The sequence below is a fragment of the Coenobita brevimanus genome, chromosome 72 (genome assembly GCF_032717465.1).
Source record: "Coenobita brevimanus isolate Jiangsu-jjx chromosome 72, ASM3271746v2, whole genome shotgun sequence".
Taxonomy (NCBI): Eukaryota; Metazoa; Arthropoda; class Malacostraca; order Decapoda; family Coenobitidae; genus Coenobita; species Coenobita brevimanus.
The window spans coordinates 14,084,900-14,097,179 of NC_137025.1; the positions used below are offsets into that span (position 1 = coordinate 14,084,900).

Here is a 12,280-nt window from a genome sequence, read left to right on the forward strand (position 1 = left end):
ACATGGAGGCGATTTGTTTGTGGCCAATCCTTACGTGATTAAGGCGTCTGGTAATAGATAGATACCCGGTAGATCATTGCTGTTACCTTAAGGACATTTCTACTAATTGCAACGAATCTCACTGATCCTAGAAACAATTACTATATAAAGAAATTTATTAGGAAAATAACTGCAGTACAGTAATGTAGTACAGAGCATGAAGTTCTAGCTGTAATTATCATCAGCTTACCAACCCATATCACCATGTAGAGATAGTGGGATGAATTGGATACTGAAACAGAAAGAGAAGTCTGTAAATAGAAGGGTCATCAGCATGCCTAATGAAATGGGCCACATGATTATTCATGTGCCATTCAAACCTTCAAAAAGTTGATTTCACTTTAAAAATATTGCATTTTGATTGACCTTCAAGTTCTGCAAGTAATAACTATCATCTCCCCATCTGTGCCCTCCTATGTGGATGTGTGTATGGAAGTTCAAAAAGAAGGTTTAATTGGGGACAGTTATTAACAGGAGGTCAGTAAGTCTTAGATATAAATTTCCTCCCTATTGCATCACTGGAGCCATGAGACTACAAGTAACACAAGTGTTGAGTGATGTTGTTGACCAATCATTATATAAGTTGAAAGTGAAACGAGGGGAAAGGATTCAGTTCTTTGACCCACCAGTTTCAGTGACACTTGAAAAATTGATATGGGTAACTTTTGTCATCATATGAGAATTTTACTTTAGTTCATTATGTGTCATGTCATGAGATGATAGTGATAGTTTGTATACAGTTTTCAATAACCATATTCAAATGATGGAAATAATGTGCATTGGTGTGTGTTAAACCCTACAATTTAGGGGATGTCTTATCTGTTTTATATTGACTTGTGTCAGATTATTTTATTTGCTGGTAGGAACCTCTTACGGTTTTAGGGTTAACAAGCAACTCCAATGAGATGGGAGAATAATCAGCATTCATTGAGGTCTGACAGCCTGTAATAAAAATGTCAGTGTTAGTAATAGTTTGTTGTCCTTGGTGCAGGTGAACCAAGCCCTAAGAAAGCAGCAAAAACTCCGGCCAGACGTAACCCTCGTGGCACTGTGGCCAGTAGAACACCAGGGAAGGGTAGAGGTAAAGCTGCTGCAACACCTACCTCGGCAAGAAGCAAAAGTAAGTAACAGGATTGAACCAGTGCCCTTTATGCTCAAAATTTCATCATATTATGGTTTCTATTATATAAACCTCTAAAAGACTACTTTACCCAAGTTACATTTCAGGTTTCTGAATTTATTTGAATTTCTTGTTCCTAAATCACATTTAGTTGTACTGTATGTAATTAATATTTCCATTTACATTATATCTTCCTTTTTTTATATGCTCTTAGAATTCATATTCTGCCTTTATAGGTCTGCTAACCCACTTGATACATATTTAATTTCAGACATTCTAATTTTACTTGTATTTTGGGCTTAGGGGGGGTTAAGTGCTTGATTATGTGAAAGCCTCACTTTATTAGAATGCATGATAGTCTCAGGTAACATGCAGCAGAGTTGTGAAATTTTTCATTTACATAGTTGTTGTGAGTACTGTTTTGTGATATCAGGATGAACTGGGTCTGTTAACCCTATAGATCAAATTCAGATTTTCAAAAACTTTCATTGTAATTATGTGGTAAACATGCAGCATTGTGAAGATAGTCATCTCTTTAAGTTCTTTGTTTATTACAGTTGTCTCAGTACTCTAAAGGAATATGTTGAAAATGTATTAACCAGTCCAGTGTGCTTAATTCCTTCAGTACAGAAACACTTATAAAAATGAGTATGCAGTGAGGGGATTTGAATATGATGAAAGTCAGTGAATACAATTTCCGGATCATCAGATGTTACTAGTTTGATAATAGAGCCTCAGTTGGGTATTACCAAAGGGTATTCTGTCTGTTAGGTGAATGTTGCATTTTTTCACAATCTTTTTACTTGAGCTTATCCATAGTAAATCCTCACTACATTTGATATATCATCCAAAACAACACAACTTTTTTTCCATGGAATTGTAACTGTATATTGGGGGACATTGGCAAATTGGCATTATGTGTAGCAGTGGAAATTTAATATTCAGTTTTGCTGTAAATTATTGAGACTTTAATTGTGAAAATTATTAAATAAATAGATAAATGTACATAGTGTAGTGACTTTACTACATTTTGGGGTGTGTGGAGTAAAAGTCTGATCATCCACGTGGAACAGAACATCATCATCATCATCATCATCATCATCATCATCATCATCATCATCCGGACCTCCTCTCCCACCGTAGGGCAGGGTTAGGAGTAGCAATGTCCAGACAACCCAAGCTTGTCCAGTCCAATGGGCCACGCGTCCATTCACTCATCATTCAAGCCCCCGCAATCCTGGCTGTATCTGATACGTCAAAAACATTCACCACATTCTGTAGCTTCACATAAACGTATTCGATAGAGTCACTACGGATGCTGTCACGTTAAAAAAGGGGTGCCAAATCCCTGATCATGCACTTCTCACACCATTCATCCAGCCAGCATGATCTCATGTCAGTCCCCTAGACTCACCTACTTCCATAGCTCTCTTCCTTACACACTCATCCACCATATCCCTCCACCTTCTCCGTGGCCTACCTCGCCCCCTCCCTTCTTCAAATTTCCTCAGATATACCTTTTTCACCGCTCTGTTGTTATCCATTCTCTCCACATTACCATACCATCTCGGTATACTCTCTTCATTTCTGGTGTCCACAGATTTCCTCATTCTGCATCTTTCACGAATCACATCATTTCGTATTCTATTCACTCTGTACTCCATATACATTCCTCAGCAGTCCCATCTTCTCTGCTCTCACTCTTGACTTTTCATTTTCATGCCACACCATAATCTCACATCCATATGTTAAAGTTGGAACTAACACTCCTTTATGTAAGCCTCATGCAGCTGCAACAATCAAGCCTCTGTTTCTTATCAAGACCTTCATTGCACCAGCTACTTTCCTTCCTTGTGTCACTCTACTTTCTGCTGCTTTTGCACATTTTCCCTCTCTTTTCTGTCATTGTGCCCAGGTATTTGAACTCTCTTACCAATGCCAGTCTCTCTCCATTCACTGTAACATCACACTGGCCGTCACCTCTGTCAGTAACCATCACTTTACTTTTTTCTACATTTACTCTCAAGGCATGACACTCACATACATCAGCAAAACTCTGCACTAGTCTACTGTACCAAGTTCTTGTCTGGTATTTGCAGTTAATGCTGCATCATCAGCATACAACATTTTTCAGATATTCGATCTATCACCATTTATTACCAATGTCATCCCCCTCTCCATTACTTGTGTTTTTACTTCTCTCATTACCCCATCCATATATATATTGAACAGTCCATGGGGACATCACACAACCTTGTCGCATGCCCACACATGCCTCATTACCATCATATAAACTCTTGACGGTGCCTAGCAGCTTACTATCTACATTGTACATGTGCAAAACCTTCCACAATCATTCTCTGTCTACTTTGTCATATGCTTTTTTCAGATCCCTGAATGCCAGAAACACCTTATAGCCCTTCTCACAAGCCTTCTTCACTATTTATATCACTGAAAATATTTGATTCACACATCCTCTGTCACTCCTAAAGCCACTCTGTTCATCACTCAAGGACATCTGACATGTCTCTTACTTTCTTTATAATAATTTTTCCAAATACCTTCCCTCCCACACTCAATAAACTTATGCCACGATAATTGTTGCACTCACTTCGCTCACCTTTATTTTTGTACAGGGGTACAGTCACAGCCTTTTTCCACTCTGCTGGCACAGTGCCACTCATCCATGCCTTCTTACATATATCCAGGAAGCACTTCATTCCACTCTCTCCACTACACTTTAGCATCTCTGCATACACCTCATTAACCCCAGCTGCTTTATCATTTTTCAGTCGCTTCACAGCGTTCATCACTTGTGCGAGTGTCACATTTGCTGGCACTGCATTCCATCTCTGCACACCCCCCAAACCATCTCTCCACTACACTTTAGCATCTCTGCATACACCTCATTAACCCCAGCTGCTTTACCATTTTTCAGTCGCTTCACAGCGTTCATCACTTGTGCGAGTGTCACATTTGCTGGCACTGCATTCCATCCCTGCACACCCCCCAAACCAATCATGTTTACAGCAGCTCTGCTCTCTCTATTCTCATTCATCAGTCTTTCAAAATATTCTTTCCAGAACAGTACATTTGATGTATAAATCACCTGAATTCCATACCTCTAATATAATGAGGTCTTTTACATTTTGGTCTTGCTGCTTTCAGATTATTTTTTCATTGAATATAGGGGAAACATCATGTATTAACAGGCTTAATAATGTTTTCTAAATGGTTTTGAACCCCTTCACATTAAAGGATTTCTTGTAAGCTAAGTAAAGTGAAAATAGCAAGAATAAGCTGGGAGGGAATAAAAAAGTCTTAGTACTGAAATGTTGTATAACTTTTTCTGTCTTGTACTATTTTGTATTGTTTTTTAATATCCTGCACAGGATATTAAATTGTATGGTGCACATATCTTACAGCAAGTTCATTACCTCAAAAGGAGCATAAGATCAACTGCAGGTGTAAATTTGTTTTATATGATGATATATTGGGACAGGTAATTATGGTGGATGAGGCATGTTGATAATCAGATTTGTATGGTATGTGAAGAAGATGGGTGGAGTGAGTGTATGGGACAGAGTGGACCTGAGGCAGATGTTGTACTGGATACTTTGCTGTAGATTGTATTTTAAGTTCAGTATATGTAACTTGGGAAATATTGTCTGTGTAAGTGGGGCATTAGCTTTAATGGGTAATATTGATGCACCTGTATTCATTGTGGAAGTTGAGTTATGATTGAATTTGCTGATAGAGGTATTTTGATGAGAAATTATGCTGTTATTTCTTTTGTTGAATTAATTTTCATTGGCAGTAATATTTTACATTTATTTGGTAATTAGTTGCAGAGGATTGATATGTTATATTTTTTAAAGTAAAATTTACTTGATGCTCAATCTTCCTAAATATTATTGATATCCTCTCATGAAGTTATTTGCCATAACCTGTATTTATCACCCTTGGAAGTTTATTGAACCATTTCAGGTTCCTTTTTGTCTGAGGCATAATTCCCTTCACAGATAATTTAACTTTTAGGCTGTCTTAAGGAATTAAGGATTTATAGCAAGTGCTGCTTGTCAATCTCATTCTCCATATTTTCCACATGGGCAAACCAATAGAAACACTTAATGCTAACACTTTTCAACCCATTCACATCAGTACGACAACACTCCTTACAACATCCTCACATGTCTTGTCTGTTTCTCTCTCCCTGTAACTTCACATGCTCGTGCCAGATGACTCCTATCCACTAATATCACTCATTGACTTGTGTCATTCCAACAAATTCTAAACTTCATCTCCATACATCAAAAGTTGGGATCATAATATTGCTGTGCAGTGACAAATTTACATTCATGCATGCTTCCATATTCCTTATCATTGCCCTTGGTGCACCTGCATTGTTCCAATCTTGACCAACTTTTACTTAAACCTCGTCACTATGTATGTGCACATAATTTTTGTTTATGGTTGTAGGGTAAAAAAAAAAAAAAAAAATCATACCAAAGCAGTTTAATCACGAATGAGTCATTAATACCATAAATGAAGTGAAAAAAGTTGGACTTATTTCATTTTTGCAGTTCATCAAAGCAATTTGACCAATTCAGTACAATTTATATACCAGCAGGGAACCTGGCATTGCCCATGTTAAAATACAGTAGTTAAATAAATAAAAAATGTACATGAATTCTAGCATTGTCTATAGCCCTTGGGTGGCCACCTCTTCAAGTGGGAGATGATCCCTTGGGTCCCATTAATCCCATTATACATATATTCCACCTTGGGCCTATTTCCCCAGGGGTGTGTTTGATCTCTTCACCCCATGGATCTATTTTCTCCATTCCGCCAACCCACGTACCTACTATATTCCAGAGCTGGGCACTGCAAATGGAATTTCTCTTCTGCAAAATAAGTCCGCAGACTCAAAAAATTACCTTCCACAACTGCAAATCTGCAATCTTTTTGAAATTTGCGGTTTCGCAAACGCAAGTGCAAACCATTTGTATCCCGTTCAGCAACACGGCATCAGTTTCACTTTATTCTGGTCACCATTAGAGGATATTTTTAAGTTTCGGATGATATTTTTTGTAATCAAGGGGTTAAAAATCATCTCTAGTTACTCATCCACTACAGTTATATATTTATTTATTCTTACTAACAACAGGTGACTTTATGAAGTTTGGAAATTGTCTGTAGTACTGAATGGGGTATATAAAGTATTTATAGTAAAAGGAAAATGCGCACAGTAATCCCCCAAATTAGCGAGGGTTTCATTCCAAATCCCCTCACTAATTCTTGAAATTAGTTAATTCTTGATGCCTTCCTAAATATGGCATTTACCAGTAACTACATTCCCTATGAACCACTAATACTGTGATACACCCACAAATAAACGTTTCTTGTTAAATCTGTTTCCCTGTTGTTTTTTAGCTGTTCAGTTGTGCCAATTTTTTGTGTGACTTGCCAGCGTAATGGCAGAAGGAACTGTCCTAAGTATTTAAATAAACCTAACCTAACCTAGTTTAACTATACCTTATCATTATCATCATCATCATCATCATCCGGACCTCCTTTCCCACCCAAGGGCAGGGTGAGGAGTAGCAGCGTCCAGACAGCACAAACTTGCCCAATCCAAATAGGCCACACTTCCATTCACTTATCATTCAGACCCCCGGAATCCTGGCTTTACTGGATACGCCAAAAACATTCACCACATTCTGCCGCTTCACACAAACGTATCCGATTCAGTCAATCCAGATGCTGCCATGCTCACAAGGGTTGCCAAAATCCCTGATCATGCACTTCTCCTCACAACATTCATCCAACCAGCTCAATCTCTTGTCAGTTCCCTAGCCTCACCGACTTGCAGACCTCTCTTCGTCTTACACTCATCCACCATATCCCTCCACCTTCTCCTTGTCCTTCCTCGCCTCCTCCCACCTTCAAATTCACTCAGGTATACCTTTTTCACCACTATTGTTATCCATTCTTTGCACATGACCATACTATCTCAGGACACTCTCTTCGTTTCTGGTGTCCACTTACTTCCTCACTCCACACCTTTCATGAATCACATTATTTCATATCCTATCCACCCTCTGTACTCCACATACATTTCTGCAATCTCATCTCCACTGCTCTTACTCTTGACTTTTCATTTTCATGCCACACCATAGTCTCACACCCATATGTTAAAGTTGGCACTAACACTTCCTCATGTAAGCCTTATGCAGCTGCAGCACTGAAGCCTCTGTCTCTTATCAAGGCCTTCATTGCACCAGCTACTTTTCTTCCTTGTCACTGTACTTTCAACTTCTTTTGCACTTATTCCTCTCTTTTCTATCATTGTACCCAAGTATTTGAACTCTCTCACCAATTCCAGTCTCCCTCCATTCACTGTGACATCACACTAGGAGTCACCTTCTCTCTCAATAACCATCATTTTACTCTTCTCTGCATTTACTTTCAAGGCACGACGCTCACAGACATAAGCAAAACTCTGCACTAGCCTACCAAGTTCTTGTCCAGTACTTGCAAGCAGTACTGCATCATCAGCATACAACAAATTTGAGATATTCCATCTATCACCATTCATTACCAACGCCATCCCTCTTTCCATTACTCGTGTTTTTACTTCTCTCATCACCCCATCCATATATATATTGAACAACCATTGGGACATCACACAACCTTGTCACATGCCCACACCGATCGTGAACCATTCACTTAGATGCCCATTAACCCTTACACATGCTTCGCTGCCATCATGAAAACTCTTGACAGCACCTAACAGCTTATCATCTACACCATATATGCACAGAAGTTTCCAAAATCTCTCTCTGTCTGCTTTGTTGTATGCTTTTTCCAGATCCATGAATGCCATAAACACCTAATGGTCCTTCTCACAAGCCTTCTCTTCTATCTGTCTCACTCAGATACTTGATCCACACATCCTCTGCCACTCCTAAAGCCACCCTGTTCATTACTTACTAGGACTTCTGATATCTCTCTTACTTTCTCTATAATAATTCTTCCACATACCTTCCCTACCACACTCAATAAACTTATGCCACGATAATTCTTGCACTCACTTCGTTCACCTTTATTTTTGTACAGAGGTACAATCATAGCCTTTTTCCACTCTGCAGGTACAGTTTCACTTATCCATGCCTTCTTACATATCTACAACAAGCACTTCATTCCACTTTCTCCACTGCACTTAAGCATCTCTGCATACACCTCAACCCCAGCTGCTTTCCTATTTTTCAGTCATTTCACCGTGCTCTTCACCTGCGCGAGTGTCACGTCTCCTGGCATGCATTCCTTCTCTGCACACCCCCAAAAACAATCATGTTTACAGCCATTCTGCTCTCTCTATTCCCATTCATCAGGCTTTCAGAATATTCTTTCCATCTGGTCCTTACTTTTTCTCCATGGGTTAGTAACTTACCACCTGCATCCTTCACACCATCACACTTCTTTCTGCTTTCACTTCTACATTTCTGCACTTCTTTCCAGAATAACTTCCTATTTTCAGAGTACCGTAATTCGGATTCATTTTTCTTCCCAGATCATCATTTATCTCCTCCTCTTTCCTTTTCACTAGTCTCTTGACGTGCTTCATGCTCTTGATATACTCAGTTCTTATTTCAACTGAACCCCTATCCTGTAACCACTTTAGCCACGTCTTCCTCTTTTCCTCCACCGCTCTCTTTACCTCCTCATCCCACCATGCTGTACCCTTCTTTTTTGTTGATACTCTTGCCACACCACACACCACTTTAGCATTCCTAACTAAGCAATCCCTATATGCATTCCACAGGCTATACCTAATGATTTAACCAAACCTAACCTAACCTACATTTGGGAAGTTGGGAAACAAAATCCACCTTTGAGTACATAGAGTAAGTTTCTTCCATTGCGCCGGAAACAAACAATCGTAGGTATGGCTTAATAACCGTCAATGGCCGTTTGTTCAGAAATTTTGCATCCACCCTGGCCGGCCCTGGAAGGATTTTTTAAAGTTCTAAAATCAGTTTGCTTTTCATACAGATGTAAAGAGAATCATCTGGTGCACCTAGCAATATGTGTGTGTGTGTGTGTTTATAGCTTCCTAAACCCATCCTGTGTTCACTGTGCTTCGCGGGAGAATTCATGATATTACGATGCATGTGCCTTATGGGCGAAAACACCTGAGATCTGACTGCTTGGGATGGTAGAGTAGGGTCGTGTAAACATACCAGAGACCTTCATTCCCTTCCCATAATTATTGTTCACAGTTTTTTATTGCTTGCCCCATCTCGATGCCACTGACACTGGTACTATAAAGGGTTGTTCAGTGCCAGGAATTATTAAATGGTTAATGGAATACAGTAATTCCTCGTATTTTGATGCATTTTACTTTGATGCCTCGTTTTTCCTGCTAGAACAAAGTTTCAGAGTTGTTTCACACTTCACTAGTTTCCCTGCACTTTGATGCTCCCAACCGGCAGCCAACACTCAGGAGACGATGCGTACTGTTGCTCAGTCTAGGCACTGTCCATTTTTCTATGCAGCGGTTTTCCATGATCTTTATACAGCAGATCCAGCGGGGCAGTAGATACATGTGAGTTTGTTATTGTTTATGATCGTAACGTATGATCTTTAGCAGTGTCACGCTACTGTTTCTTAACGAAAAATTGTTATGTGTTTCTCGTAACACTACTGTATTTATTTTTGTTTTGATGGACAAATACATGAAATGGATGTAAAATAAAGCTTATCAATATTTAAGGAAGGAAAGAATAATAACCGTCCCAATACAGAGATGGTAGACTCAGCCCACTAATTTTTTATTCTGTTTGACGATATTACAGCCTCTCTTCCTTGTAGCAATGAGTAAAATAATGTTGTTACAATTTCTCCCTTCCTTTATTGACAAAGAGGGAACATAAAATGACCAGGGTTTAGTTGACTGACTTTGATGTCGAAAATTAAAAAATCTGATGAAAAGTGGCAGTTTTTCCTTGTTAGTGACATCGGGAACTAGCCCATTCACCCTTAACACACCTTCACTTGCCACTGAAGTACGTCTTCACTGTATTTCTGTTAAGGATTGTTGGTGTTGCAGCTCTTTATAACAATTTTAATGTCTTTTCAGGCACATGTTTATTGTGTTATGCTGTTTAAGCACTAGTAAACACTCTTCATTTAATTTTGGGTAGGGCCTTTACGGTGTTATAGTACTTTCTGATAGGGTAGGTACGTGTCCGACCGAAATGCTCCTCTATTTTTCCCATTGATTCTTAACTTCACACTTCGACGTTTCATGTTCCGCGAGGTTTTGGCGGAACATCCAACCAGCGAAAAATGAGGAAATACTGTACACCTGTGAACCAAAGTTTCGGTACCCCCCTCGATGGAAGGAAGTGGAAGTCAGGGTTAGAGAGAGGGCAGGTGAACGGACAACCATGAGTGGTACTTTGGAACTGAGCTACGAGGCGAATAGTGAGAAACCTAATGACACTGGATTCGAAACATTTCCATGCTGTTCACCTGCAAAACATTATGCGTTCGTAACATACATACTGTAACATATAACATAGACTACTGTGTTATCATGGTGTCCTGTGATACTGACCCATCTGTTTCGGATCCTCATCACACAAATAAAGCACCGAGCCAGTTGTATATAAGTTGCAACTTGTCATTATAACTGCAGTCATAATTTTTGTGAATGTTATCCCTGGATTGTCTATAGCTATAATATAGAATGATTGTGAATTTAATGTTGATTCTCACAGTAGTTGTGCGGATGGTTATAAATGTGGCAATTATTTTATGTGGACGACTAAACCACATTGTGATGGACATCGGAGAGCACTGGGGGGTGTGATGGACATCGGAGAGCATTCGCCAATAATTTACTATAACCAGATGAAATTAGATGCAAACAACACAAAAAATTATGAGACAACGAAGACACAGCTATGGTATCCTGCTCCGCCTTGTTATCAAGGCCTTAACTGGGGCTTCACCTCATACGTGCATTATTTTCCTTCAGTTTCTGCCTCTTTTATTACCTTACTTCCCGGTATCCTCTTACTGCGAGTCGTCATATTCCTTGGAGGGTTTCTTGTCGTCCAATCCTATAACCCGTACTGTATTACATTATTCCTCGCATCATCACTCCCAAACAAACAACATAAGCCCAAGACTGCTGAATCTGTTAATACCATTATTGCCACTGCCACTACTATTCCCCCTTTCCCCATTGTGTCTACTGCAATTCCCCTCACAGTACTACTACTGCTACTCCTATTACTACTCCACTATAAATCTGTATAATGATACATATGATTGTCCTTATGTCTGTGTATCTGTTAATCATATTGTCCCTGTCCCACCTTTGACAACTCGTCACTTACCCCGCACCGCTACCCCAGTTGCACCCCACCCCCCTCTCTCCCACCCGCCATGAGCTCTATTCCTCACCCACTCCGAACCATTTTACCCCTCACCTCCTTCTTGGGCCACCAGGCCTGTTGTTCACCTTTTACCGGTGAATATACGTGGCATGCATTAATAAGAATAATTATAAAATTGACAGCAACAACACCGCTGCATTTTCCAAACATTACATAAATATAAAAGTCGCAGACCCAAACGTGCCTATATTACGGAGCTCTGATATATTAACCACAGAACTGACCACAGACCGTACCTATCATTGCCACTGGACCTTACCTGTAGCACTTCACCATAGTAATACAACCCACTGAAGTCCTTTGTGGGCTCACTACACATTTTTGGGAAAAATAACAGCGCACAACATGCCTACAACCCATTAAAATACACCTGTGACGTTTCACTGACATCCATTAAATTACCTAGAAGTTAGCGGACAAACAAACACACAGCTGGACATAGACTGAGGCCGAATGTCTCGCATCGGTATAAGACAACCTGACAAAACTATTACAATCCTGCTTTGTAGGTGTCATCATGGTTATAATAATAATAATAATAATCGTAGCAGTAGTAGTAGCAGTAGTAGTAATAGTAGTAGTAGTAGTAGTAGTAATCACATGTTAATATCCATGATACAGAGGAGGACAAACACCATAATCTCCCTGATAA

The 12,280-nt window shown here is 39.5% G+C and overlaps 1 protein-coding gene across 5 annotated transcripts in view; it reads left to right on the forward strand.

The window, feature by feature from the left end:
* The window catches only part of LOC145407172 (uncharacterized), a 239,258-nt gene that overhangs the window by 176,993 nt on the left and 49,985 nt on the right, over nt 1-12,280 (forward strand). For all 5 annotated transcript variants that reach the window (XM_080278196.1, XM_080278200.1, XM_080278198.1 and 2 more), the window contains exon 7: nt 1,031-1,159. In XM_080278196.1, the coding sequence (XP_080134322.1) occupies nt 1,031-1,159 (129 nt within the window). The remainder of the gene's footprint in view (nt 1-1,030; nt 1,160-12,280) is intronic.